The sequence below is a fragment of the Gadus macrocephalus genome, chromosome 12, assembly GCF_031168955.1.
Source record: "Gadus macrocephalus chromosome 12, ASM3116895v1".
Classification (NCBI taxonomy): domain Eukaryota; kingdom Metazoa; phylum Chordata; class Actinopteri; order Gadiformes; family Gadidae; genus Gadus; species Gadus macrocephalus.
The window spans coordinates 10308038-10334293 of NC_082393.1; the positions used below are offsets into that span (position 1 = coordinate 10308038).

Here is a 26256-nt window from a genome sequence, read left to right on the forward strand (position 1 = left end):
AAATAATAACGATTAATCGACTAATTGATTAATTCTCCCGACGATCGACGAAGACAACTAAATCGAATGCCCATCCCTAATGATCAGTACATATAACATAGCAATAATTATACCCGAATGTGATTGGTCAAACGAACTGCGATTTCTCCAAACGGAAATCGTCACCCGACTTTGATACGATTAATCGTGCGGTCCTAAACTACTAAAAAGGCATCACAAGATTGCTGTGGGTCGTGAAACGCTAACCCTTCGTACAAACCTCAGCCCAAAACTCAAGTATTCGAATTACAGCTAAAACAGTGTGTGCCTTTTATGGTTCACACTCTTTGCCATTTAATTTTACCGTTTTTTAATTGACCTTGTGCACAAACATCATTTGCAAAAAGTGCACTTTATGCAAGAGACTACAGTATGTAGGCAGCAGGCCTAGCTTCATTTAACAATTTCGTTGAATTTAACTTGGTTGTAAGTTTTCTGCATTTTAAAACGGTTCCACAATATAAACAAGAATGTTGCATTGCCACCATATGTTGGGAGGAACTACTATAATCATCATACTGGTTTGATTGTACACTGAAAAAGTCAAATCAAGCATTTACAGGAGATTTAAAAATATTGAGATATAAATAGTATGCTCGATAAAGCCTAAACATATTACAATATTTATTTTTTGTGGAAAAACTGGTTTAACGCGTCACATTTTTCTATTGCATTTTCCCATGAACTGGGTTTACACTGGTCACATCCACACTGGTCGGTAAAACACGTTTTGGTTTGGTTGGCATGTTACTCACCCACATGTCCACATGAGGGTTAGTCAAAACGACAAGACACCTACAGAAACCAGAGAAGCATACAGATTATATGGGTCTGTGGGTGGGGGGGTAAGGGGGGGGGGGGCTGGTGATATGATCCTGAGCTATACTTGGAGCCAGGACCTATGTTGATTAACGTAGCTTATCTGCGAAGAATGCCAGTTGAAGCTTCTGGTTGTTCAAGACCAAGCTAGGAAAGTTCATTGAGGATGACCTTTCAGAACCACCAAGTCTGATACGTTTTTTTTTTAAAGACTTAAACAAACTCACCTGCACCTTTCACATATTGCAATGCGCACATGTAAATGCTCAACTGAATCTTGAAGCCGTTGCTTTTTTTAAGTAAATCAATTGAATGTCACAAGATGCAGACCACACGACTCCAAGGAAGTGAGTAATCACGAAAATACATTACACATTTAGTAATGTAGAACGGATGCATATTCACCGCAAGAAGAAAGATGTATTAATCTGACGCATCTGCAGTCAACTGGAAGCCAAGGTGACTTTAACAGCAGATGACATCCTCTGCATTTTACATTCTTCTGGAAGAGACTTGTCCTTGGCCAAACAGTGGTTGTGTGACATCATCAAAACTAGCCTACATCGGATTTTAAGAAACTTGAATCCGTCTGCGATAGTTTCAGTATCAGTTAAAAGCAGTAAAGGTCAACTAATTTGTAAAAAGAAAAATGGCATATTACGGACCTACCAACACCTCTTGTTGATTTGATTTGTCATTTAACAACAGATGCTTATGTACTAGGGATGTGAAAAACTCAAATTCTTCATGGTCGAATAATCAGTGGGTGGTATGGTGGTATTATTCGATGTGTGCCGACATTCAAAGGTATCCATGGATCATTGGAAAGAAATCCCTTAATATCTTAAACGCAAAAAAGTCAAATTGTCTGTTGTGAAAAATGCATTATAATCTAATCAGAAAAGGCGGTTACATGGTATACCCTATAGCAGGGGTACCAAATTAGAATTCAAAGAGGTCCAGTGACTCAAATTTCCGCCCAGCAAAGGTCCGAACCATTCAAATTTCTAACTTGCGCTATGATTCAGGGGTAGATGTAGTTATTCTACGTGTGTAATAAACAGTCCCTCCAGAAAAATCCTTGATTATGCGGCACGTTTTCTTAAAAAATGCGATGAAATATACTGCATATTTATGCAATTTTATGCGATGAAAATGCGGGAACTTGCGAAAAATGCAGCTTTTCGATGACGAAAATGCAGCTTTTCACGTCACTAATTACGTTGCTTCATAACGTTCCCATGGCAACAGGGGGAAATGGCTGCTCTTGTGTGAAGTAAACGCAACGTTTTTCAACTTTCTGCTAAGATATATGTGACTTTTTTGCAACAAAAATGCGGGGATTATGAAATCATGCAGCCCCACATATTTTTCGCGGAAATCAGCAATTTAGGCGGTGAAAGTGAGGCATATTTGAAAAAATGCGGCCCCGCATGAATATGCAGACTTTGGCTGATTATTCGTTGAATTATGTGATCGCATAATCACGTTTTTTCTGGAGGGACTGGTTAGTGGCAACCCCTGCAATATCGATTTTGCTCTCATCTTGCAGAAAAAGTAAAAACTGTGGTTCCTTCTGTTAAAGTATTTCGGTATGGTAAATATGAAGCAGAAGGAGTGAATTGTATTTAACACTCACGTGGAGCGACATACCGCTGACCTATTAGCAACGGGGCTGCCAACGGGGCTGCCATGTTTCTGCCCTCTTCTGGCTCCCGCTCTGCGTTTGCATCAAGTAGGCGTGACCTATGTGACGTATTGGCTCAGGCTTCCTCGTCTGTCTAAAGGTGCTGCCATCTGTGACTGGAGTAGCTATTACCGCTTGTATGTTTGGTCCTGCTCCCCTTGTGGCAATGTATGGTAATTGCAGCTTATGTGTTCGATCCTGCTTCCTTGTGGCTATGTGGGGGTAATGCAGCTTATGTGTTTGATCCTGCTCCCATGTGGCTATGTGGGGGTAATGCAGCTTATGTGTTTGATCGTGCTCCCATGTGGCTATTAGGGCTGTCAAAATTGCTCAAAAATGACATTCGAATGATCGTTTGGAAAAAAATCACGAATTCGAACTATTCGAATATCTGGTTGCCTATTTTACACAGTTGCCGTCAATATGTCAATAATGCGACAAAACCATGGTTCAAATTAGTGGGGGATATATATATATATATATATATATATATATATATATATATATATATATATATATATATATATATACATACACACAGTATATATATATACACGCCTCGTTGAGAGTGCTGGTGGGCGGCGGCTTCCTGCTGGGCATTTCCTTACTTTAAAACGAGGGACATCGCGAACAGACGGAGGCTCATTCACAAAGCAGTTAGGCGCTTGTACCGCGGGAGTGTTTTTTCACATTCAAATATTATGAGGGACATCGCGAACAGACAGAGGCTCACTCACAAAGCAGATAGGCGCTTGTGTAACCGAGCGTTGGCACTTAGATATTTATATGACAAGAATGACACAAGCGTGGAAGGGAAAATAGTCTCGTTTACTTAATACATATCAGAAGTCACCCAGTCACAGCGTGAGAGCTGGAATACCTATATCCAAGTACGGAAACCCCGAGGGGATAAAATACATTCGCTCTTCACAATACTAGTCTGTTACACTTGTACCGCGGGAGTGTTTTTCGAATTTGAATATTATGAGGGACATCGCGAACAGACAGAGGCTCATTCACAAAGCAGATAGAGGCGCTTGTACCGCGGGAGTGTTTTTTCACATTCGAATATTAATTTTCACGTTCGAATTCGCGTTTTTGGATTCATTTCGAACGAATATTCGAACTTCGAATATTCGTTGACAGCCCTAGTGGCTATATGGGGGTAATGCAGCTGATGTGCTTAATTTACGAAGCACTTGACTCTTGAGCTGTACTAATTAGTGGCCATTTCTTTACGAATGGACAAAAGCGTCCCAACACCCTGCCTTTGCTGAGCCATCTTACGTTGTTGTGCAGTAGTAAGTCGTCGGCATTTGCATCAACTTCTTTCAGGAATTCTCTCAGCAGGCGATGTTGATGGGATGAGGATGCTCTGAGGCAGTTGTTGAGTTTCATCATTGTATTCATCACTTCATATACTCTTCTGACAGATAAGCGCACAGAACAGATTGATGGATGATGCAGCGGTAAGCTATGAGATCAGGGTTGTCCTCTTTCATCCGTGCCACAGCTCCTCTCTCTCTTCCTGCCATGGCAGGGGCTCCATCTGTGGTGATTGAGACCACTTGTTTCAGATCTATCCCCCTTTCTCAACATCTCCTTTATGGCCTTGTATATGTCCTCTCCTCCTGTATGTGTCTCAAGTCAAGTGATGTTACACTTAAGAGATCCTCACAGAATTCTTTCTTTTTGTGGAAAAATCGAACATACATCAGAAGCTGGGCTTTATCAGTGATATCTGTGTAGATTCATCAACAGCTAAGGATAATATGGTGCACTCTGAATAGCTGCATCAAGCTGCGGCAGTACATCCTCTGTTAATATTGAAAATGGTAGGTCTTAGCTCGTTTCCCCTCAGCCATGCCAACGTTTAGGAGTGCGTAACTACTGTCAACTGCTGTTGACAGCGCATGCGCTACCGCGCGTATATGTCCCGCGCAAATTTTATTTTATTTAAAAAAAATAAAAAATAAAAATCTTCACCCCTCGCGGTCGACTTGGGATCTGTCGGCGGTCTACTGGTAGACCGCGATCGACTGGTTGGGCACCCCTGCTATAGACCCTAGAGTATCTGTTGTATAAAGGCTTTGGACGAATTTAGAATTATAAATATGTATAATGCATAACGTTAGCTCTCTGGCTCATAGCTGAGCGGACTAGAATACCTCCCGTTGCCAAGTTGTAACTAAGGTCCGTACTATTTACTTGAGGAGTGAACAACGTTTCCGTTGCATAAGAACCTTACGGGAAGGTAATGATTGTACCAGGTATTAGACAAACCCTCAGGCGTTACCAGGTAAACAAAGTTATGGCTTGTGAAAAACTTTATATTTGAATGGGAAAATATGTTCATGGTCCAAAAGTAAAAAATCGATTTTGACCCTCAAGAACGAATAATCAAATATTCTGACCCATCCCTATTATGTACCCACTACCAGGGGCAAGTGGCGTGTGGCATAGATATGAATAAATAAATCATGATTAATTTACAGAAAATCACATACTTCTGCCCATAAATGTTTCGTCACTATGTATTCCTTTAAAAAAAATAGAGGTAGGATGCTGAATAAAATGTAGGAAGGTACTCATTTCTGCAGGGTGGTATATCAAGATTATGTAGCTCCCCACTTGATTCTATAACAGTCCATGGAGGTAGAACAGAAAGCTTACTGTAATGACGTCTTTAATTTGCTATAAGCAGCGACAAAATGCCTTTTCTTTTGGCCATCAATCGAAAAAAGCCTGCATAGAATTAAGACAATGTTAAGCCCTTGCAAATAAAATGTATTTAATTAAAGCCAATGGATGTAAAGTATTTTTACGAAAACAAGTGGCAAAATGAATTACTTGACCATCATGTACCTGCACAAACTCGTTAAACATGCGCTTATTTTACTCATTCGAGCCATACAATAAAGACAATTCTCACTAATCACTAGGGCTGTAACGATACCCGTATCAAACCGAAAATCGCGATACTCAAAGCCACGAACCTGTCTCGCGGTGTGAGAAGGCAGAAGAGCGATATGCCCTTTCTAACTCTTCGGTCAAATTGTCTGATTGAAATTTGCTAATAATTTGTCTAAATAATAGTCTGCTGACAGCGACCCCTCCTATCGATGCCGTAAATATGTGACGAGATGCCCTCTCTGTGATCACAGCTCTCCGTGGCTACGGAGGATTGCATTTCTCCACAGCCGTCGAAGTCCTCATATGCGATATGAACGACATTTATCCAGAGTGGGCCAAGCGCGAAAAAAATTGCCTGTGTGATCCTGTCTCTATTGTTTTGTGTGATTTGACTGGCAGTTTGTCTGCTTATAGGTCGGAATGAAGCGGCCACCGATTATTGACAGGATGGGTACTTTATTCTACCGGACTCGTTTGCTTCTTCACTAGACACACGCGCTACCGCTCGCTCTCCTCGCTCGTCCACTCACTCGCTGACGTCACTCACACACGCATACGCACATTTCCATTCTCCCGCACACACATATGCTACTCGTAACACTATGCCTCATTATTGCGACGTTCATGTTTTTCCTCATCTATTGAAAGTTAGGCTATTAAACATGTTGCATTCTATATGGCCTGATTATGTCATTATTTATGGCCGATATATGCTCTGTTTTAGACGTAACACGTAAGCACGTAAGATAAACACTACGGCCCTACGCAGCTCGCAAAGACTGTGATTGGCCAGCTAACCACATCCTTTCAGGAGTCTCACATTTCCGGTTTTACAGCAACCTTAACATCGTTCAGAAGCTGTGTTCGAAATCGTTCCCTATCATGGATGTAGTGCACTAAATAGGGTGCACGCCATTTTGTAGGGTGTTCGAATTCTCAGTGGTCCACTATATAGGGCACTATATAGGGCACTATATAGTGGACTTAAAATAGGGTACATACGATGTTCCCTACATGTTACTCCCGTATACCACAATGCAATGCGGTCGTGTTTTTCCGGAGGAGAAGAAGAAGCTGAATAACCGCGAAAACGAATACATTTAATGATGGAGTCTCCGGCTTTCGTTTAGAAATGTCAACAATTTATTTGGGATTTAACATAGAATATTTAACATTCAAAATTAATAAAAAAAATACTTGAACAAGGAAATGTAACATTCAACATCAATACAACCTCCAGCTTTCCTCGTGAGTGCCTGGTATGTTTACATGATGTGGGCGCATCCGTCTGCGTCACACAAATACCCGGCGCATTTACTGACGCAAATGACGTTTAGAAATGTTCAGCGTAGTGTGCGAATTCTCGTTCCCTATTCCCTATATAGTGCACTAAATCATGTACACTATATAGGGAATAGGGAACGAGTGTATAGGGAACGATTTCGAACACAGCTAGAGTGTGGAAAAAGACCGCTAACCTAAACTTAGCTACTGCTACTCTCGTCGAAAATACTGGAAGTGCATAAATATAAACAAGCCAGCGATTTCCACTTCCACGCCCACAGATTCGTTCGTTGCTCCCCCTACTGTTCTGGCGGAGAATCCCCTTGCAACACGCGCAATCCTTAAGGAACCGTAAATCAAAACTTGTCTAAAACAAGTCCCTTGTGTAAATTACGTGCTTACGTCTCTGCGTCTAAAACGACCCTAAATCGGCCTTCAAGCTACATAGCCTAATAAGAAGCGCTAATAAGGATATTTGAATAAACCAACCAAACAGTTAAAGGGGCCCTATTATGCCTACCAGCAAAAAGCATCCGCCAACTGCAATCTTTGGTTATTTCTTTATTAATTTAGCTATACTTTAATAGTATTCTTTCGGATCAAATTATTTGTTATTAAATGTTACATTAAGATAATTGGTATTTAAGTGTTTAAATAAAATGCTTTTTAAATTTAAAAGAATCGTGGGATGTATCGAACCGTGGGTCAAAAATCGTGATACAAACCGAATCGTGAATTTGTGTATCGTTACAGCCCTACTAATCACACATTATTTACAATTTCATCAATATTGGTTTGAGATATAGCAATTATCAGAAGTTATACCTTAATTGCACATACAGGCAGTTATACTGCAGCCTTTTGCGAATCGTGCATTGGATGATAAATAAACAATTTAATCAATGAATGTCCAAACAAAACATTCCTTTTCAACTTCTTCAGTGGAATAGACAAAGCAAGTTCAGTGTTCCCTTCCCCCCCACCATAATCGTCTCAATGGTGAAAGAGAAAAAGTTTTGAAAAGACGAGGAAGGGGAAAGAAACGGCCATGGTGCGAGTGTGCATGTGCTACGTCCGCTTTGAGAGGCGGGGTTTGACCTACTTCTGGTTCTTATGCAACACTGAGGGTTGGGGGCGGAACCACCCTTGAGTAGAAATACATTGGAGGCTGCTTAAGAGGCCAAACTCAGGAGGCTTGGGGAAAGTGTGGTCAGAAATATGAGCGAGAGAAAGTGTTGTCCGAAACGGTAGCTCCAAGAATTGAAGCTCTCCGAGCTCAGGAAGAACCTCGGGCAAGACTCATGACTCTGCAGATCTACAGATATCTGCTCTACTCCTTCCCTCGTCAGTCATCCATCCTGTTCTACTTTAGCAGTAGCCCCCTTCCTCTTCCCTCTCCCTTCCCTTTTCAGGCAATATTATTTTGCCATCCTAAAATATTAGGTATTTGCATTACTGAGCGTGCTGGCAATAATGCATTCCAAGATCTATTTAATCTTATCAACTAATGTCTCAAAAGGTGGACTGCATATTTCCCAATCCAACCCTTTGATTGATTAAAATACAGACAGAAGGCTGTATTGCAGTCGTTGAGTTTAGGAGCAAACTGCGATGGCGACTGGGTATAACTAACAGCTAGGTTGGCTGATTAAAATGCAGGGAAACACTTAAGTTTTTCAATGATGAGTTGGTTCACTCTCATATTATTTACAGAAGTAGGAGGAGCAAGAAGGATGTTTGCTCATGCAATACATCTGGCTTCATGCGTCCTTGTACCGGCCTAGATGAGAAATAATTTAGAAAAAGACCAAACAACATTATACAAATATATTTGTGACAAAACCAAAGGGTAAGGGTAATTCATCTTCTAAAATCCATCCGAGTATGACGGAGCGGCAAACTTATTCTTCAATAAAGCAACTGCAAGAACAATTCCAAATTATTCTCCCTTTGGGCAGTAAAAAAAAAAGCATAATTATCAGCAGTCCAGATAATTATATAAGCATCAAATTACAAAGGCCTTTGCTGTTGTCTCATACCAAACTATAAACAGTTTAGTCCCTGTTTGCTGGATGCAGTCAAATCGCATCGAATATCCTGCAGGCTTGGGAGCCTGCCGTACTGCAGCAAAATGAGTGTACTGCATCAACGGGACCCCACGATACAAACTGATGGCCCAACTTAATCGACCGGAGGAAGCTTAATCCACCTGCAGGTTTTTTTATACACGTTATCCTACCACCCAGCTGTCTGGTCACTGGCAGGATGTTTGCCCAGTAACACAAAGCTTCCGCCAGTCCCAGTTACAATGGAGATTTGCCTCACACACAGACAAACACACACACACACACACACAGGATGTGAGACTGTCCGTCTGAAAAGTTTCTGGCAAACTATGTGACTGCCCTACATCCCTCACGCTTGCCATTTACTTCAAGGGACTAACCTACCTTAGAAGCAGTAAATAACCCTGCATCTTTGTATCTCACACATGCCCAGGTCACGGTGTATGCTGATAAATGTGATGTCACCATTGCAACGGTCAAGTATCTTTCGCCAAGGTTCAGAGATAAGATGACGTACTGGCAGTGGCTAAAATTGTCAACTGCACAGCAAGCAAGCCTTGACCGTGTTCAAACCAGTTTACCATCGTATCTCTGAATGCATCAGCTCACCGCTAAGCCCATTAGCCACTGCTAGAAATGTTAAAAGGGTGACAAACACACTCAGAAAGGGATGCATGAGAGCAGACAGACTAACAAAGAATATGACTGTTTCATTGTTTAGGTGTCAGCAATGGCTGACACCTGAAGATACCACTGTGTTTTACACTGTGGTTCCAATCTCTCAGTGGAAAGGAATAGTGTAGCTGATTCTGTGATGCACTCTGTAAAACACTAGGACTGTTTGTATATGGGTTCTTCAGGGCGGGGACGTGGAGAACGTAAAAAGCTATGAGAAATTATAAGAAAATATACTTGTACATCAAATCGGGCAATAAACCATTCAGAAGGCCATAGCATTGCAGCAGTTGCTAAAAACACTTCACCAACTATAAATCATAGCTCATGAAGCAGAAGCGAGAAGAAATGTGGACTGAAGTGCTTCCTCCTCCTCCAGAACAGCTGACTGAGAACAGAGAGCCAGAGTGAAATACTGAAACAGAGAGGCAGAGAGAGAATGCAATCGCAAGAAGTTCCAGCTGCCACGTGGGCGGAGGTGGGGACGTAGGGGGGCGGGGTAAAGGGCGGGGAGAGATGGTAGGACCTGCTTGTAAAAAGTAGGGGATGGGCTTCAGCCAGACTGACAAAAAACATTTTACTGCTTGGAGGAAGCGGCAGCGGCACCGAAGAGCCGGGGAGGATCCAATCATAGAGCCTGCTCCAATCTCTAGCATAGTGCCACAACAAGGAAATAGAATGAGGTTTGAGCAGAAGCAGTTTGTCCCAAAGCCTGCTTAGCCTCTGTAATCCTCCCCTATGCTGGCACATCTACTCAGCTGCTGGAGCACACATTGGCTCAGCTGAAGAGCTCCCTCGGACTCACGCACATAAAAACACACTCCGAAAGGAAGAAACTATACCATAAAAAGATCTACCGCATACAACCACAACATTGCTTTCAACATTTGGAGATTTGTGTCATACAAAAAGCAGATTGGCCCTCGTTAAGATGAGAAGACCATACTGAAGAATGAATAAATGCCAATAGACAACCACTACTGATTATCTGAGAAGCTCTACTGACCCAAATCAATCCAGCTCCAGGTGCTTATCAGAATAGCCGTCGCCTGCCTGATGAAATCAGGTGATGCAATGGCTCCACATCGACAAGGAAAACAGAAAAACAAATATGTGGAAGACTCTTATCTCAAACACACCTAAATCAAGCTAACAAAGAGGCCCAGGTATGAGCAACAGGAAGCGATAATGCACATATCACTTTGTGGCTTTCCTATATGGGGTGAGGCACATGAAACATCATTTACACTTCCAATTCCATGATGAACCATGGGAGAAATTGGTGGTCCTCTCGTCAGGATCCGAGTCTCACAATAGCGGTGTGACACACAACTCCTTCTCACTGCATTCGGTTTACATTAGAGCCGGTTTGTCTGTAGCACTGCATGAATAAACAGGCCTGCCTCTGCCTTGGAGCTAGACCCAGAATCAAAACACACCACGTCACCCGAGGGGCTGACTCATTAAACCCCAGCAGGATACGCTCCAGTTGACGTTAAGACATCCTTATTAAAGAGCAAATCATCCACTTATTCATGGAGATGTATTTGTCCCCCAAGGAATCGACAGAAGCTGGTGAAACCTGATCGGGGAAGGGAAAAAGTGGCGAAGTAATGGAAGCGATCGGTTATTGCTTTCTGGTCCGACGCAGTGATCTTTCTTTCAAAAAGGGAAGCTACATTTTAATTTGCATCATCATTTAGACACAAAGGGAAGATAATATGACATAATATACAATTGTATGAGGTTTGATGAAGGGTTGTTCGATCAGGACGGCAATCAATTAATGCAGGCATTATAGGAAAAAAGAGTAAATACAAAAAAATACAATGTCTGGATAAATACAGTCCTCATGAGGTCTACTGTCCTTGGTTAACGCATTCATGTCAAAGCCAGTCAGCACACACCTAGAAAAAGCTGGACAGATAGCCCCAGCCCCCCGCCGGGTCTGGGGCTGAGTGAAGCTGAACAGTGGGAAGAATAGCAGCAGTCAGAGTCAGTAGGGTATCAAAGAGCCTTGGGGAGTGCCGGGAATGAGGATCGGAACACCATCCCAGAGAGAGCGAGTGAGTAGGACAACTAAGGACGCAGTCATGCGGTATAACAACGTGTGATGGGTAAAGCCACTTGCTCGGCGCATTAAAGCGTGTCTGCGTGTGTGTGGATTCACCACAGACATGAATTCAGTGCACATGCATCAGGCCGAGCAGCAGAACAGGAACTCATGGAACACAGATACTCAATGTCTGGAGTGCTATGAGACAAAGACTGGTTTTGTACAACAACCCAGCGTCATTAAAGATCCTGAAGCCCCCTCTAAGTCTTATCCATCTATAAGTTTGGTGGAATGATACAACGGGTATTATGATTATATTTAATGTTTCACACAATAACTGCTAAATTACTGCTAAATTGTAAATAAAGTGCAGTGTTTCTCATTCATATAATTGGGACTGCTGTTGTGGCAAACATCTTCTAAAAATGGAGCCTAAATATTTTACCCTCACTATACACGCTTGTTTGTAAAGGACAGAGCTACCCAGGGAGAAACATTGCAACACATTTTGGTTGACTAAACAAACCCTACAGAGGGCTTAACGTCCGTGTTGACATTCTATATGTCCAATGTATGTGGGCGGGCTTTCAGCAGGCTTTGTAGATTGGCTACAACACTGCCTGAAAGCTCCCTCAAAGCCACTCCTCCTCACTGGCTATAGTACATAATGTTCTCGAGTCAGCCTTGACGGTAGCCCCCCCCCGCCCCCCCGAAGTGGGCTTTGGATGCAGGCCAAAACTGGATCCACAACTAGGAAGTTGTTGCACACACAAAGAATAAAAATAAAAGCATAGGCAGAAAGCGACCTAAATTAAGATTAAGACAATGACAGGACAATAAGCAGCGAGAGGGATGAGGGTTCAAAATAGGGTGGTAGGGAAGGAGAGTCGTCCATAGAGGAAAAAGAACATTGTGTTCCTCTCAGAGAAGAGATAAGAATTCAAGATATACATCAATGTATATATATTTTGTAATGTATATCATTCGCTAGTTATGCCTGTGCCAAAAGAATAATACACATTTATGTTTTAAATATAATAACAGTATGGGAAAAATAACCTATACCTTTGGTGTAGGCAAAAAAAGCCTGCTTTTTCAAGTCAACAATCACTATCCATTTGATACCATATAGCTTCACAGTAAACAATGCTTTTTGGCCTTCGATTCAAGACACGAGGCTACTGGCTAGGATCCAATTCTCACCTTTGGCCAAAAGACTATTGATCCACCTGCAATGAGAGTTCGGATCCTGCAAATGATTTACTTTCTCAGGAAACTAGACCGATACACTTAGAAGTAAAGGTTGACAATTCTCTCCCTTTTTTTTAATGGAATATGAGGGACGAATAATGGCCATTTGAATCTAATACAGAGAGAATGTCTGTTTTTTACAGTGTAATGGCTCGGGTGTTCAACTCTCGCCTGAAAGATTGCTGGTTTGATCTCCTATGTCCTCTGCCATCAGGCAGTTTGAGTAATTGTAATTGTTGAGTAATTGTTGACATCGATGTCTAGATGTAGACAGACACAGCTGCATTTTTCTGGCACTATTGGAGGCTTCTACATACATTCATACAACTGGTTTGAATCCGTAATTGATCACTGAGATACGTTCCATTCAGTTAAAGTTCCTCCTCAAACACTTACCCTCGCAACTAATTGAAATATGACTCTGCGGTCAAAACTCAAGAATTATTACACTGCCTAAAACACAGCCAAATCGCTCATAGTTCTAACTGCATGCCCCAGTCTTTAAGTCAGTGAGCATACACAGTGGCCGGTAAACACAGTATCCCCCAGTCTAAGTCAGTGAGCAATGAGCATACACAGTGGCTTGTGAACACAGTATCCAAACCTGTGGATTTGTGGAGAATTGGAGAAAATCTGGAAATCATGGCTGGTTTCCAGCTCAACATAAGACAATGCGAAAGATTAACCTGGGCTGCGGTCTTGGCAAACCGGCCATATCATTGAAGCAACCCAGACCCAACTGGTCGTTAAAGACACCTGCATCGGAATTCAAAGTCAGTCAGTAAGTTTCAATATAAATCAGGAAATCCTTTGTATACATGCCAAAATGGTTGCATTAAAATTTTTAGTAATGGTTACAATGAAGAAACGCAATGGAAAGTGAATAGTTTTGAGTCCTGGTGTGATATGTATGCGAGTTTCCAAGCAGGCCATAGAACAAGGGCCTTTCATGCTGCTCTACAGTGTGCCAGACCAGTGGGCTGGAACAACGGCAAAACCCACAATGCCAATGTCCAGTCTGTGTTACCATGGATTAAGGTACAAGACGACCAATGTGTTGCAATAAGCCATGATACAACAACAACAATAAGAACATTAATAGACATTTGCAAGGAGGGCTGCCAATTCAATTCTTAGTCTGCTACCTTAAAAAGAGCTAGAGGTAAAACTAATGGATGTGTGTTAATCAGTACCAAGTGTTTGTTCAAGCCAAGGCCGCGCTGAATGGTAATTAAAACAAGTCAATGTGATTTGCATAGCCCCCTTTTCATCTTGACTCCTTTGAACATTCCCTGAAAGCATAATTGGAGTAAGACATTGACATTAAAATGTCAATATCATGTCCTTTAACAACATTGATAACTATTTACTCTTGTCATAAGTAAATACCGGTAGTTGATAAATCTTCATATAGCTGATAACGATTTGACACAAAGTTGCAGCTCCTTTTATAGTTGCGTCTATCCTGTCATGCTTGCCTTGATCAGAAGACAACAAAGAGTCCCGTTCATATTTACTGCATAGCCGAACATTACAGCTTCATTGCAATGCATATGTAGGCAACAGAACAGGAGTAGTAAATCAGTGCAGATGCTGACTGACTATATAATAGATTAAATATATAAATATAAAATAAATCATAAAAAAAGAATCCCAACACAAGATTAACATGCAAGCATATAACATGTAACGTTATGCAAACTACATACAAATTTAGTGGCGAGTGAGTGTTGGTGAGTTATCGACACAGCATGGGTATTTACTGCGCGAATCTCCAGCATTGACAAGTGCCAGAAAAATTCCATGTGCCTTTATACCCTATTGCACATCCCACCGACAATCACTTCAATGGAATGGCTGTGTTGCAATGAGGCACTGATCAGGAGGACCCCACTTAGCCCAGACCTCCTCTACTGGGAGCAGATGCAGAATGTGGCAGGGAGCTGACAATGTAGCAGAAACATAATAAACCCAGAGGAGAAATACCACATTGCATTGTTTAACTTATCCACACCCTGGACATTTAAAGTATTGAACGCCATGAAGGTGTTCAGTAAAAAAAAAGGAGAGTGCAAGCAACAATATCAGCGTTGTGTGTATAGTGATAGAAAATAAAAAACACATCTAGGAGGCATACATGCAACCAATTGCAGGACAATAAATCCTAGAGAGAGGAGAGTGCAGCAAGAAGAGGGTGAGGAGTGTGAGACCAAAGGGCTGCAGATAATAAAGTGCACTAATGAGGTTTACTGACCTTCCATCTCTCATGCATCAAGTACAATCAAAATACATACTACTTAACCACGCCCCCCTTTTTTTTTTTGCTTCCCTTTTTTCTGCACACAAAAAAATAATGCCAGGCAAAGACTGACCAACAAGTGGTCAGTGCCGAATACTGCTGTCCAACTCGATGAGAACAGGAAAGATTCCTGACTGTAGCAATGCTGAGGCACACCGGGTACTTTTACAATTAGGCCAGGGTCCATACAGCCTTTTCTTTATTTTTTTACAAGGAGTGGGGGCGGAGGGTCATTACCTACAGAGGGCCTGGTAATTCTGAACATTATGTCCTCCCATCGTTAATGAGGAAGAAGCCCACGAACACTGAAGAAGACTCAAGAGCAAAGGATTAAGGAATAGTTGTGTTTTCTCAAGCCTGTATACATTTTTTTTTGCAAAATATAATGCATTATTTAAAGGCCCACTATGCAACTTCGGGCATTTCTTCGCTGTTTTCTTGGTTTTGGCACGCACATTTCTCTACACAGCGCCCCCTACAGCTTCGTAGTAGATATTTCACAACACTGTCGTAACAACTCGTTGACGACCCTTCCCCATGCACTTCTACGCGAGCCATGTGCATTTGTTTTCAAAGAAGCCGGCGAATGCGTGGAGCCATGTCCGAAGTAGATGTTCATAAAGTGTATGCAAGGTTATACATTTTTAAAAGGGTGTATTTGTATTGCAATAAACATAAATCCATCCTTTTTTATAGTTGACGGGGAGAATTTATATCCTAGATTATAATTGTTTTATCTTAGGTTGAACAGAACAATCAGTGTAAGAGGTTTGGCCAACATAATCTAAATAAACAAGAACCTGGATTCGGGGATTCAGTCTGTATCTGGGGGACGAGACAGGCGAACAGCAAAACACCCATGGAAACAAAGGTGTTTATATGGTTGCAACCAAGCAAGCTAGAAACATACAGGGCTCACAACAAAACGGTCGAGAAAACAATTTTTACAGGGCTCACAACAAAATGGTTGAGCAAACACATTTGTACAGAGACTATCAACATCAAGAATACCACGAAGACAAAGGCCACCCAAGGGTACTTTCAATTTCAAAAGCAACACGGCCGAGTCGGCGTCTGATTTGCAGTCTTCTTTTTCTTTCAGTTCACGCTATTCCTGAAAAGCTTGCCCAACGTTTACTCGTGTCTGGCCTCTCTGCCGGTCAGTCTCCCTTTTCTCTTCTTCTGTTCCTCCGACATAGGGTTTCTCTGTCTCTTTTTAGTCGGCTGATCTATGATGAATATAACAATCCCTTAGGCTGCATCCGAATACTTAGTGCATACTATTTCTGTCCAGTGTCTACTACTTGACCATACTACACTTGACTGTGTAGTACGGTCTACAGCTATGCGTAGAACGCCTCCGAACGCTTCCGAACATCGCCGAAACTCCACCGGAAGTTTGGAGATGACGTATCTCCCCTCAGATGCCGGCAAAATTACCTTGATAAGTTACCTGTTTTCCGTCTTGTCATCGTTGCTATTAAATTAAAAATGTCTCTTTTTACTTAATTACTTACTTTACTATTTTACTCTTTTTATTTTACTCTTTTTAATGTCTCTTTTTTTCGCCGCTTTCTACGACGTCTTTCTGGTGGTGACGAGTCAGCCATCTCTTCTTCGTTCATTACTAGACTCCTGTTGCATTGTGGGATAGCGTAGTGAAGTCCATGGTTTACTTTGGCAGTAGTACGCATTCGGAAACGTCTTCCGTACTACAGAATGCATACTGAGTATTCGGACGCGCTATATTTTTTGCGTACTACAAAATGCATACTATATAGTATGCAAGTATGAGTATTCGGATGCAGCCTTAGTGACTTGTGTTTATATCGAGCCGGTTCCGTGTTTGGGGGTCTGTGCCGTAAAGCAATTCGTTACTTCGCGAGACCCGAGACTCCCGCGAGAGTGGGCGGCGGGTCGCCGGCAGAAACATATTCCTTTTCTCCGCCAAGATGCGCAAGGGTGAGTCGAAACAACGAACAATCGAACAAAAATGTATAATAGAACCATCGCAATGACTCTTAGCCTGTTATATTAAGGTAAATCAAGCCAAAAAAGTTGCATAGTTCACTCGTGTCTGATCTCTTTTCTGGTCCATTCTTCTTTTGTTCCACCGACGGTCGCCTCTTGGGTCCCTTATCAGTCGATTGATCCATGATGAATGCAACAATTGCCTCGCAACTGGCTGTTTATATCTAGCCGTTGCCATGTTTGGGTGTGTGTCTGTGCCGTAAAGCATTTTCGAAACTACAATCTGACTACATTTTCGAGGATACTTCCGCTGCGTCACATCCAGATTGTGTCGGTCCGAACAGAGCAAGTTGCATATGCGCTTTTTCACTGGAGAGGCGACATGGGTAAATGACACACCCACCAATCGACCCAGAAATGGATGCAGAACCATCAGCATAACTCTCAACCTGCATACTTAATGTAATTTTGGCTAAAAAAGTTGCATAGTGGGCCTTTAAGTCTTTTCAACTTGTTTTTTTGATTAAGATGTTAATTAATTGATTCATTTGTGTATACTTAGGTATGGTGAGTGGGAAATTTGATAAACACCGTTGCTGAATACAAGGGAACGCAAACATGCTTCAGGGACATCGTTTGACTGGAAAGTTTTAAAGGCCATGTTCTCCTCAACAGAAAAAAAACTGGTTGAGCAGAAGCTTTCCTGGTGTTATATTACTGGACCTGCGGCTGTGCTGCTTACATCCCCACATCTAAAGACTTACCATGGGCTATGATCGACCAGCAACTACACACTTCCAAACATTTCAATGCATCAAATCAATTATTGCGGTAAACAGAAGTAATAGTTACACCATTCCATTTACCTACATTTGGATGACATAATGGCTCGACATAACTTAAACACATAGAAAAGATATCACAAAGGGTTTTTAAAGGCCCTCCTCTGGCCTAGGCTGCAAGATGGTTATGAAGTGTAGCATTATCCACAACCAGCTTCATCAAATAAAAATCTTCTCTTGTATGTCCTGTGAGCCATGTATCCCAGCTAACAGTGCCCGGAGTGAGAAGAACACAATAAATCATATAAATATGACGTTGGCTTATTAAGAATTTGAAAAAGCAGTATCCGAAAACGTGTAACGGGGACAGATATCCATCTAGCGGAAGTCTCTGCCCCTCTCATGCTTCTCGCCACTAAACCCATATGACTGAAACGAGTCCCAGCCTCTTTTGACAATCACTCATATTTGGAGAACCCAGTAGCAGGCGTTCCGTCATGAGAAGGTAACAAGGTTATCTCTTGCCCAAGTGCATGAATATAGCTATTTTAAATTCAACACTAGAGTAAGTGTTGACTAGAGTCAACACTGCAGCAGGTCACTAACAGGAGCGGGGCACAGAGAATGGCAGAAGGGGCCTTCTGTCACGAGACTTTAGGAAGTCACTATGGGGGCACCTGATAAGATGCATTGGTTGAACGGATCAGTGGCAGGTGAGTCCTAAGAGATACAACAGGATTTCCCGTATTCAAGCAGGCAGACTTCTCTACGGAGACACACACATCAGCAGCATGCGGAGGGTGTACTTAGCGCAGGGCATGTTGTTGATTTTGCGACAAGAGGAAGGCACCTATCCCGCTAAACTGTGCTCCTTTCGACTCCAGTCAACATCCATGCACACTGCTGCATGCAGATCAGCCGTTGGAGCATGCAAAAGCAGGAAAACTAAAGAAAAAACGCCAGCAAGCCCGGCAAGAACTGAAGCAAAGTCAGTGAAGCAGAGAATGCAGCTTGAGATTTCAAATTGGCATCTTCTGATACTTAAATTGCCAAATTGCCAAATGCAATTATTAGAATAAAACCGGAAGGCTGAACATGCCAGCTGAATAATGTAACTTAGGAAATGCAGAAACACATCCATTCTAGCCAGGCGAGTTGTATCCATTGAGGAAGACACAGTCCCTTTCCAACAGTCGTTTATGATAGAGACCCCTGTTCATGCTTTAAAAACACCATGGACATGAACACAAGTCACCTCCCCTCTCCCCTTTCAGCGCTGTGCTTCCTGGGAAGTGTGACGATCTGGTACACTTGCCACCAGGAATAGGACAGCAACACACAAGTAGGGGCTCCAAAATAAGTCTAGTAGGTGCATTGCTATGACTGAGAAAGTGAAAATGTTCTGTAGAATAGAAAACAACCAAAGTGGATGTGATTTTGCATCACTATAATACTCTTTCCCCAAGTGAAGATAGAATAGATGAAGTTGTCCTGCCAATTATGGGGAAAGCCTCTCAACAACACATAACATACAGGAATCAAGCAATATTATCGGAAAACCAACTTTTTCTTGGACTGATTAATCAATTTAATTTTTACGTTAGCGACTAGCCTTGTCACTTCTGCACATTTCCCCCTCACTTGGTCACGCAGAGAGCTGATAACAGAGGGCCTGTCTTGTTTCTGCTCTGGAAACCCTTAAACCTTTAACTGCTATCTTACCGTCAAAAAAAAAAGTATATGGTTTAAATATCACCAAAGAAAATAAAAGATTTATAAACACAAATTGACAAAAGGATGGCAATGTACCTGGCAACCAAAAGTGTAAACTAAAAGAAAAAAAAGCATATTACTTTAAGGGCAAACAAAGTTTGTTTATGTAAACTCGATAAGCAATCGAGTTTATAATAAGAAAGCATTTATCTACTTGATAAGCAAATAATAGGTCTGATTGAAATATATTGACATTGGTATTATCACTAAGTATAATAGATAGTGTTTTATTTCAATAAACTAGATAGCATTTACACTCTGCATAAAACTAGCTAGTATGTAGAAGTAACAGCAGCTTCCATAGCAGTTCATCACTTATTTAGACACACATAAAGCTAAACTTGAAAAATATGAATCATACGTAATACTTGGTAGAACAAACACACACATATATATATATATATATATATACACACATATATACATACATACATATATATATATATATATATATATATATATATATATATGCACACACACTTGTATATATATGCACACACACTTGTATATATATATATGCACACACATATATATGCACACACACATATATATGCACACACACACACATATACATACATACATACATACACATATACATACATACATACATACATACATACATACATACATACATACATATATATGCACACACACTTGTATATATATGCACACACACTTGTGTGTGTGTGTATATATATATATATATTATATATATATACACACACTTGTTATGGTATGCGTCGATGCTTCCTGCAAAGCATGCTCCTTTTATCATCCTTTCAGATCAAGACTTGGTGTACAACATAGCTTAGACATTAAGAAAAGGTTGGATTGTTGCTACACAACCATGCAAATACGTTCACATATGAACGTATTTGCGCCAATCTATCATGCGCATTGTGTTAGTAAGGCTAGCAAGTTGGTTTCCTTCCTATTGTATTAGTGCCGAACGTCTAAGTTATGCGAATAGTTTAAGGTTTAATCAACTTCTTGATTCCTATTAAAATATACTCAGGTCTACGGGTCAGAATAGCATTTGTCTTGTGAATAATACATTGATATAAACAGCCTAACTAAGGCCAACCAGACATCCCTCAACACACCCCGACCAGCTATTAAGGTTAGCATGATGATAAGAAATATGTGGCAAAACATGATCCATCGCCATGGCAGACATTATGAAGATTATCCTCATACACTTCTGCATGACCATAAAAAATGTAACGTCAACCACATTTTGTACATTGGTGCAAAGGTTTGCTTAGCTTACCAGCACAGAAGAGCAACAATGAGGCACACCAACAAATCGCGCAACCTCTTCATTATCTTCCCGCGGGGACCAACATCCTCGCTCTTTTGGTGATATTTCTAATGTGTCGTGGATACTCGGCTATGGACGATAATAATGTATCGACTGAGAGCCAAAGCACATTTTAAATTAGATTCATGAAGATGTTTTTTTTTTGGTCAAATCTACAGCTTACTAGGTCTAAATTTCATTGTATCAAACGTTCGCTGCCTCTTGCTTGCTTGGTGGCTTCTGCAGTTGCTCGATAGCAAGCTTTTGGTAAGCGCAGCCTCTTCACGCGACAGACCAATTGGATCAGACTTGTAGTTTAACGGACGAATCACAGGGTAGAAATTGCAAACAGAATCCGTTGCAGCCCCGCCTCCTTAGATGACTTGGACATGCTGGAAGTGGACGCGTCACCGATTTCTTGACAGGCAAACTCCTCAAACCAGTGAAAAGGTATTGCCTAATCGTTTGCTGACTCGTTTTGATAAAAGATTACGAAACACTTGGCTATAGCAATATTATTGGTAATAAGCTTCGCAATATCACAATTTCACATTTTGGTGTCAATTAATATTGTTATTATAAGTAGGTAGAAGTCGTAATAATAATAAGATTATTATTGAGGATAAATATTATTGTTGTTATTTTATCAATAATAACTATTTGATAATCTAATAATAATAGAAGGAGGTTTGTGCGGTCTTCACTTATAAACTGTCTCAGATCATTTCTGTGGGTCACAAATCAGTTTGAACCAGACTGTATACAATCGTTTAAAATGTAATTTAAAATGTATCAAACAATGTCATGTTCCGACACTTTAACACAGCAAAGCTTCTTCATGTTTTGTTGATGTTTTTTTGTTTTATTGTTTTGGTTATTTATTTGTTGCCTTGTTTTGTTAACGAAAAAATAAATAAATTATCGATTCAAAGTATGCATGTATCCAAAGAAAATGTTTGTGTAGGCCTATAGTAAAAAAAACAAAAAAAAAAAAAAAAACGGTCTTATATGGCTACTAGACGTTGAAAACCACATCAACTGTTGCGAAGTATCAAATTGACTACCACAACTAAACATTAAAAACCTCCTCTGGACTCGTCTGTCGTGCACACTTTGACTGCAGTTCTTTGGTTGATCATCTATGGGTTAATTCTTGTTGGTATTCTCAGATGTAGGTCGCTTTATCAATCTTGGAAAGACAAATGTTTCCTCAATTAAGTAATTTTAAGTAATAAATAAATCAATGAATCAAATCTCTACTTAGAAATTGTAATTGTCCCTGGTCCAGGGAACATGGAACTTCATTTCCCAGAGATCACTGCAAACCCAATACCAGTGCGATAATTTCATGAAATTTTATACCACTACACGAGATATTGAATAATTGTGGCCACAAAAAATAAATACAAGAAAAGAAAAGACAATGTGTAATTCTTTCAAAAATATTCGACTACGATTTTTTTACAGGCGGGGTCCTCAAAGAATATCAGTCCTGTCCTCGCGAACGTATGAGCTGTCCAACAAGTTTTAGAGTGCAAGAACAAGGACTTTAGGCTGTCAAATTGTTTATTGTCAATTTACTATGGGAGTTATTAGGATGTTACTGGAATTATCGCTAGTGTTTTTTGCTTTCTCTACAAGGTTTATTGCGTTGGCCGCATTCTCGCAGTCTTTTGACAGCGACTTCACGTTTACCTTACCCGCCGGTCGGAAGGAATGCTTCTACCAGACCATGAAGAAAGATGCATCGTTGGAAATTGAATACCAGGTAGATTCCAAGTTAAATACCGACATTAATATTTTCTGATGGTATTTAACAACACAAACGCAGCACAATTTTGTTAACATGGAACTATCAGTAAAGTAAATTCGTAATAACTTTTCTTAACATATATCAGCCCAATGTTCTTCGGACAAATACGTTTGTTTTAAATAAGATTCAAATAAAAAATTGATGTTGCCGTGGTCAGGTGCCATGTCAGAAAATAGTTGGTTATACAAACTTCACCAATACTTTCTGTGTGCATGACAGCTTGTTTGATTATTCATGATGTCATTGGAATTTCTGGTCTGAAATGTACCCTCAAATGTGTTGCCTTTCGACAAATAGTTTCGTTCAGGCATTTTAACACCCCCCCCCCCCTTCAACATTGTTATGTATGTCATTGGGATTTTGGATTATGGTCTACTCGAGTATTGTATTTAACATCTTGTATATCGTGTAGTGCTATTCAAAAGTGTGTCTGTGTGTTTTGCCTCTATCTGTAGGTGTTAGATGGCGCAGGCCTGGATGTTGACTTCCACATTTCTTCTCCCACTGGTCATGTGATTTTCAGTGACTATCGCAAATCAGACGGCGTGCACACGTGAGTTTTTTTATGCACAATAATCAGAAGCCTTCAACACCATCACCGCCAGCATCGTCATCGCGTATGCCAACGACCTGTTTGTTTTTCCTCTAGAGTTGAAACAGAGGATGGAGATTACGCATTATGCTTTGACAACACATTCAGTTCCATATCGGAGAAGGTTATCTTCTTTGAGCTGATCCTGGACAACATGGATCAAGATTTAGATGACGACGATGACTGGAAGGAGTATGTTCATGGAACAGATATGCTGGACATGAAACTGGAAGACATTATGGTAAGAAGTTGTCCTGACTTCAATAACCTCTGTGTCGTACAGAAATATTGAACAAATCATTATAATCTTTGTTTGCAAAATATTTCTCTGCAACAAGTGTGAGTATTTAATGTTATCTTTTGAGAAGGAGAACTGACTAGGTGTCTCATTTCATGAGGTGCAGTCATTTTTTTAAAATGTGTCTTAGTTGCTAGTCATGTTTGTTATTCAGCCTGGGTTGTGTTGGCAGTCTGCTGAATAGATGACCTAGTTGAGAGTCGGGGTCAGTGTGAACGTTCCAAATCTAGAATAGATTTTATTATTTGAATAACTTGATTATTGTACCAGTTAATGAACAACTACGATTCACTAATGGTCTGAGCAATCGCATTAAAACCGTAGCAGTGTTTGATTACAATTAAAAGTTTTACCAATAATCTTCGGTGTTGACATGTGAGCAACAAAGGCTGTTGATCCCTCTGCATAAGACTAAATCTAATCTCTGTCATAAACGTAGCCTAGATCCTAGTTGGATTCCATTTACAGTCAGGAAGTGGAGGGCAATGGAGCTGGGGTCCACCTTTTACCCAGAACCCCTGTGTGTTGGAGGAAGCGCCTCTAACCATTTCCTCATTTCCTTCCCCCTGCAGGACACAATCAACAGTGTGAAGGCCCGACTGGGGAAGAGTGCACAGATCCAAACGGTGCTGCGGGCCTTTGAGGCGCGCGACCGCAACATCCAGGAGAGCAACTTTGAGCGGGTGAACGTCTGGTCTGTCATTAACATGTTCGTTATGGTGCTGGTGTCTGGCGTTCAGGTGTACTTGCTCCGCTCCCTGTTTGATGACAAAAGGAGAATGCGGACGTAACACTTGCCCCAGTGGCAGAATAAGAGGTGGAACAAAACACACCAAGTACAAAAATAGATGAACTGACGTGGCTGCATTGTACATGACTATACAAGGGCACTGTCTAAACACAGAATCATACAAAGAGATATAAATATTTTAACTTAAAACGTATACATATTTACTCGAATGCCAAAGGTCATTTTGTTGTGTTGACTAACTGATGTCAGGTGAGCAGTGCGAGGATCTTACTATGATGCCAACTTTATCCCAGGAATACTCTTTCTAAACTACATAAACTTAATGGGGTAAAACTGAGCATAGAAATGCTCTATACTTGTATATTGTGGTGTATGTCTTCCAAACAGGCCTGGAGCTATAGAATGTTGGGGAATATCCTTCTTTCATGTGATATAAGTTACTGAGATGCCTTCACCTTTGCCTTTTTCTCATAGTTCATGTTTTTAAAAACTTGTTACCATCAGACTTACTGTGATATAATATCACTTTCGACTATCATTCATCAGCAATTTCCCCAATCTGTGCCTCCTTTACCAGTCTCTTGCCGCCTTGAATAGCTATTTCAACCTTTACAAATGACCCCTCTCCACAGGGCTCTGTGTTGAAGTAATAGGGACACATTGCTAACCGTAGTTCATAGCACCAAGGGGGAGAGTGGAGTAGGGAGAAAGGGCCATCTCCATGGCATGGCTCCCAGGCTGCATTGACTGGACAGCAGTTGGCTTCACTCGCCCTCTTCTCTTCAGCTGTGTGGCCACTATGAGTTTCTGGTTACAGCCACCTTGCCTGTGAAGATATTGAGTCACATAAGTCTATTTCTGCTTTACTGACCAGCAGTTGGGTCATCGCCACTACTAGAGAGTCTAGAAACAAAACTCCCAACAAAATTGAGAACAGGCCCCGCCGTTATTTGTTGGCTTTATTTACTGGTCTGTATAGTCAAGGTCATTGGAAACACATAGACAAATGGTCAGCAATGTGATAAATGGATGCACTGTCAGAGCTCTAGATCTGTGTGGGTTTATGAAACCTTTCAAATCTTTAGCATCTGTTCATGGGTTTTGATTCGATTTTGTTCATAACGTCAAACAAAATGTATTTTATGAGGTTGGTTACTTTATTTTATCTTTTGACTGCATTGATGTTTTCCTTTTTACTTTGTCAACTAAATGGTCTCTGTCTCCATCTTCTGGTGGGACTTGAAATTGCTAAAGAAGGTTTTAATGTACAGTATTCTTGTACAAAAATGTCGCTGCATTCAATTGCATTGTGAACAATCTTTTTGTTAGGACATAAATCCTGACAGTTGCTGTGGACATTGCATTGCACATTGCAGTGACCTGATCCACTGACGGGCTGTCTAGGGATCAGGAAATATGTCTGTTTATCCTTGCCTTAACTTCAGTTCAATGAAATGCATTGTTACATTTTTAAGGGTTTCTAATGGAAATCCTCCGTATGTTAACCATTGTTAAGGGTATGTTCAAATGGCTACATTTCCAATTAGAGATTTAGCGTTACATAAAGTGTTTTTCAATTACCTTTAGCGTAAACATACATTTTGCAACTGTATTTAAACAGTAGTTGGTTTGACAAACTCAGCAAACGCATCAGTTATTTTCCAGATAAATAAACAAAAGTATTACCTGGGCTATTTGATGGAAATACATGTACATTAAAAGACTACCTTTTCTGAATTGCCTATTGGATGTTTTGCGAGAATGCCGATCAGAGGAAATACGTCACAGGTATGGCATACGGAGCTGTCACGAGGGCGCTGTCTTTGGATTCGTCGCGGTGTTCTCTATTTGCGTCTCTTCCGGGATGTGACGGGACGAGACGCCGGG

At 40.9% G+C, this 26256-nt stretch overlaps 2 protein-coding genes and 1 long non-coding RNA gene across 8 annotated transcripts in view; 1 reads left to right on the top strand and 2 right to left on the bottom strand.

Moving 5' to 3' along the window:
- Positions 1 to 21177, bottom strand: part of suco (SUN domain containing ossification factor) — a 69602-nt gene extending 48425 nt beyond the window's left edge. For all 6 annotated transcript variants that reach the window (XM_060068013.1, XM_060068014.1, XM_060068011.1 and 3 more), the window contains exon 1: positions 20886 to 21177. In XM_060068013.1, the coding sequence (XP_059923996.1) occupies positions 20886 to 20938 (53 nt within the window). In that variant the 5' untranslated portion in view covers positions 20939 to 21177. The remainder of the gene's footprint in view (positions 1 to 20885) is intronic.
- On the bottom strand, positions 2136 to 5478 carry LOC132469258 (uncharacterized). Its single transcript, XR_009528387.1, has 2 exons — positions 3690 to 5478; positions 2136 to 2842 (listed from the first exon to the last, which is right to left on the bottom strand). It is a non-coding gene; the product is annotated as an uncharacterized LOC132469258 (long non-coding RNA).
- Positions 21178 to 22383: 1206 nt separating the features above from the next.
- Positions 22384 to 26106, top strand: tmed5 (transmembrane p24 trafficking protein 5). The gene is made up of 4 exons (XM_060068045.1): positions 22384 to 22683; positions 23184 to 23281; positions 23378 to 23561; positions 24191 to 26106. The coding sequence occupies exons 1-4, from the start codon at positions 22498 to 22500 to the stop codon at positions 24407 to 24409; spliced, it is 687 nt and encodes a 228-aa protein (XP_059924028.1). The 5' UTR covers positions 22384 to 22497; the 3' UTR covers positions 24410 to 26106.
- The last annotated feature ends 150 nt before the right edge of the window (positions 26107 to 26256 follow it).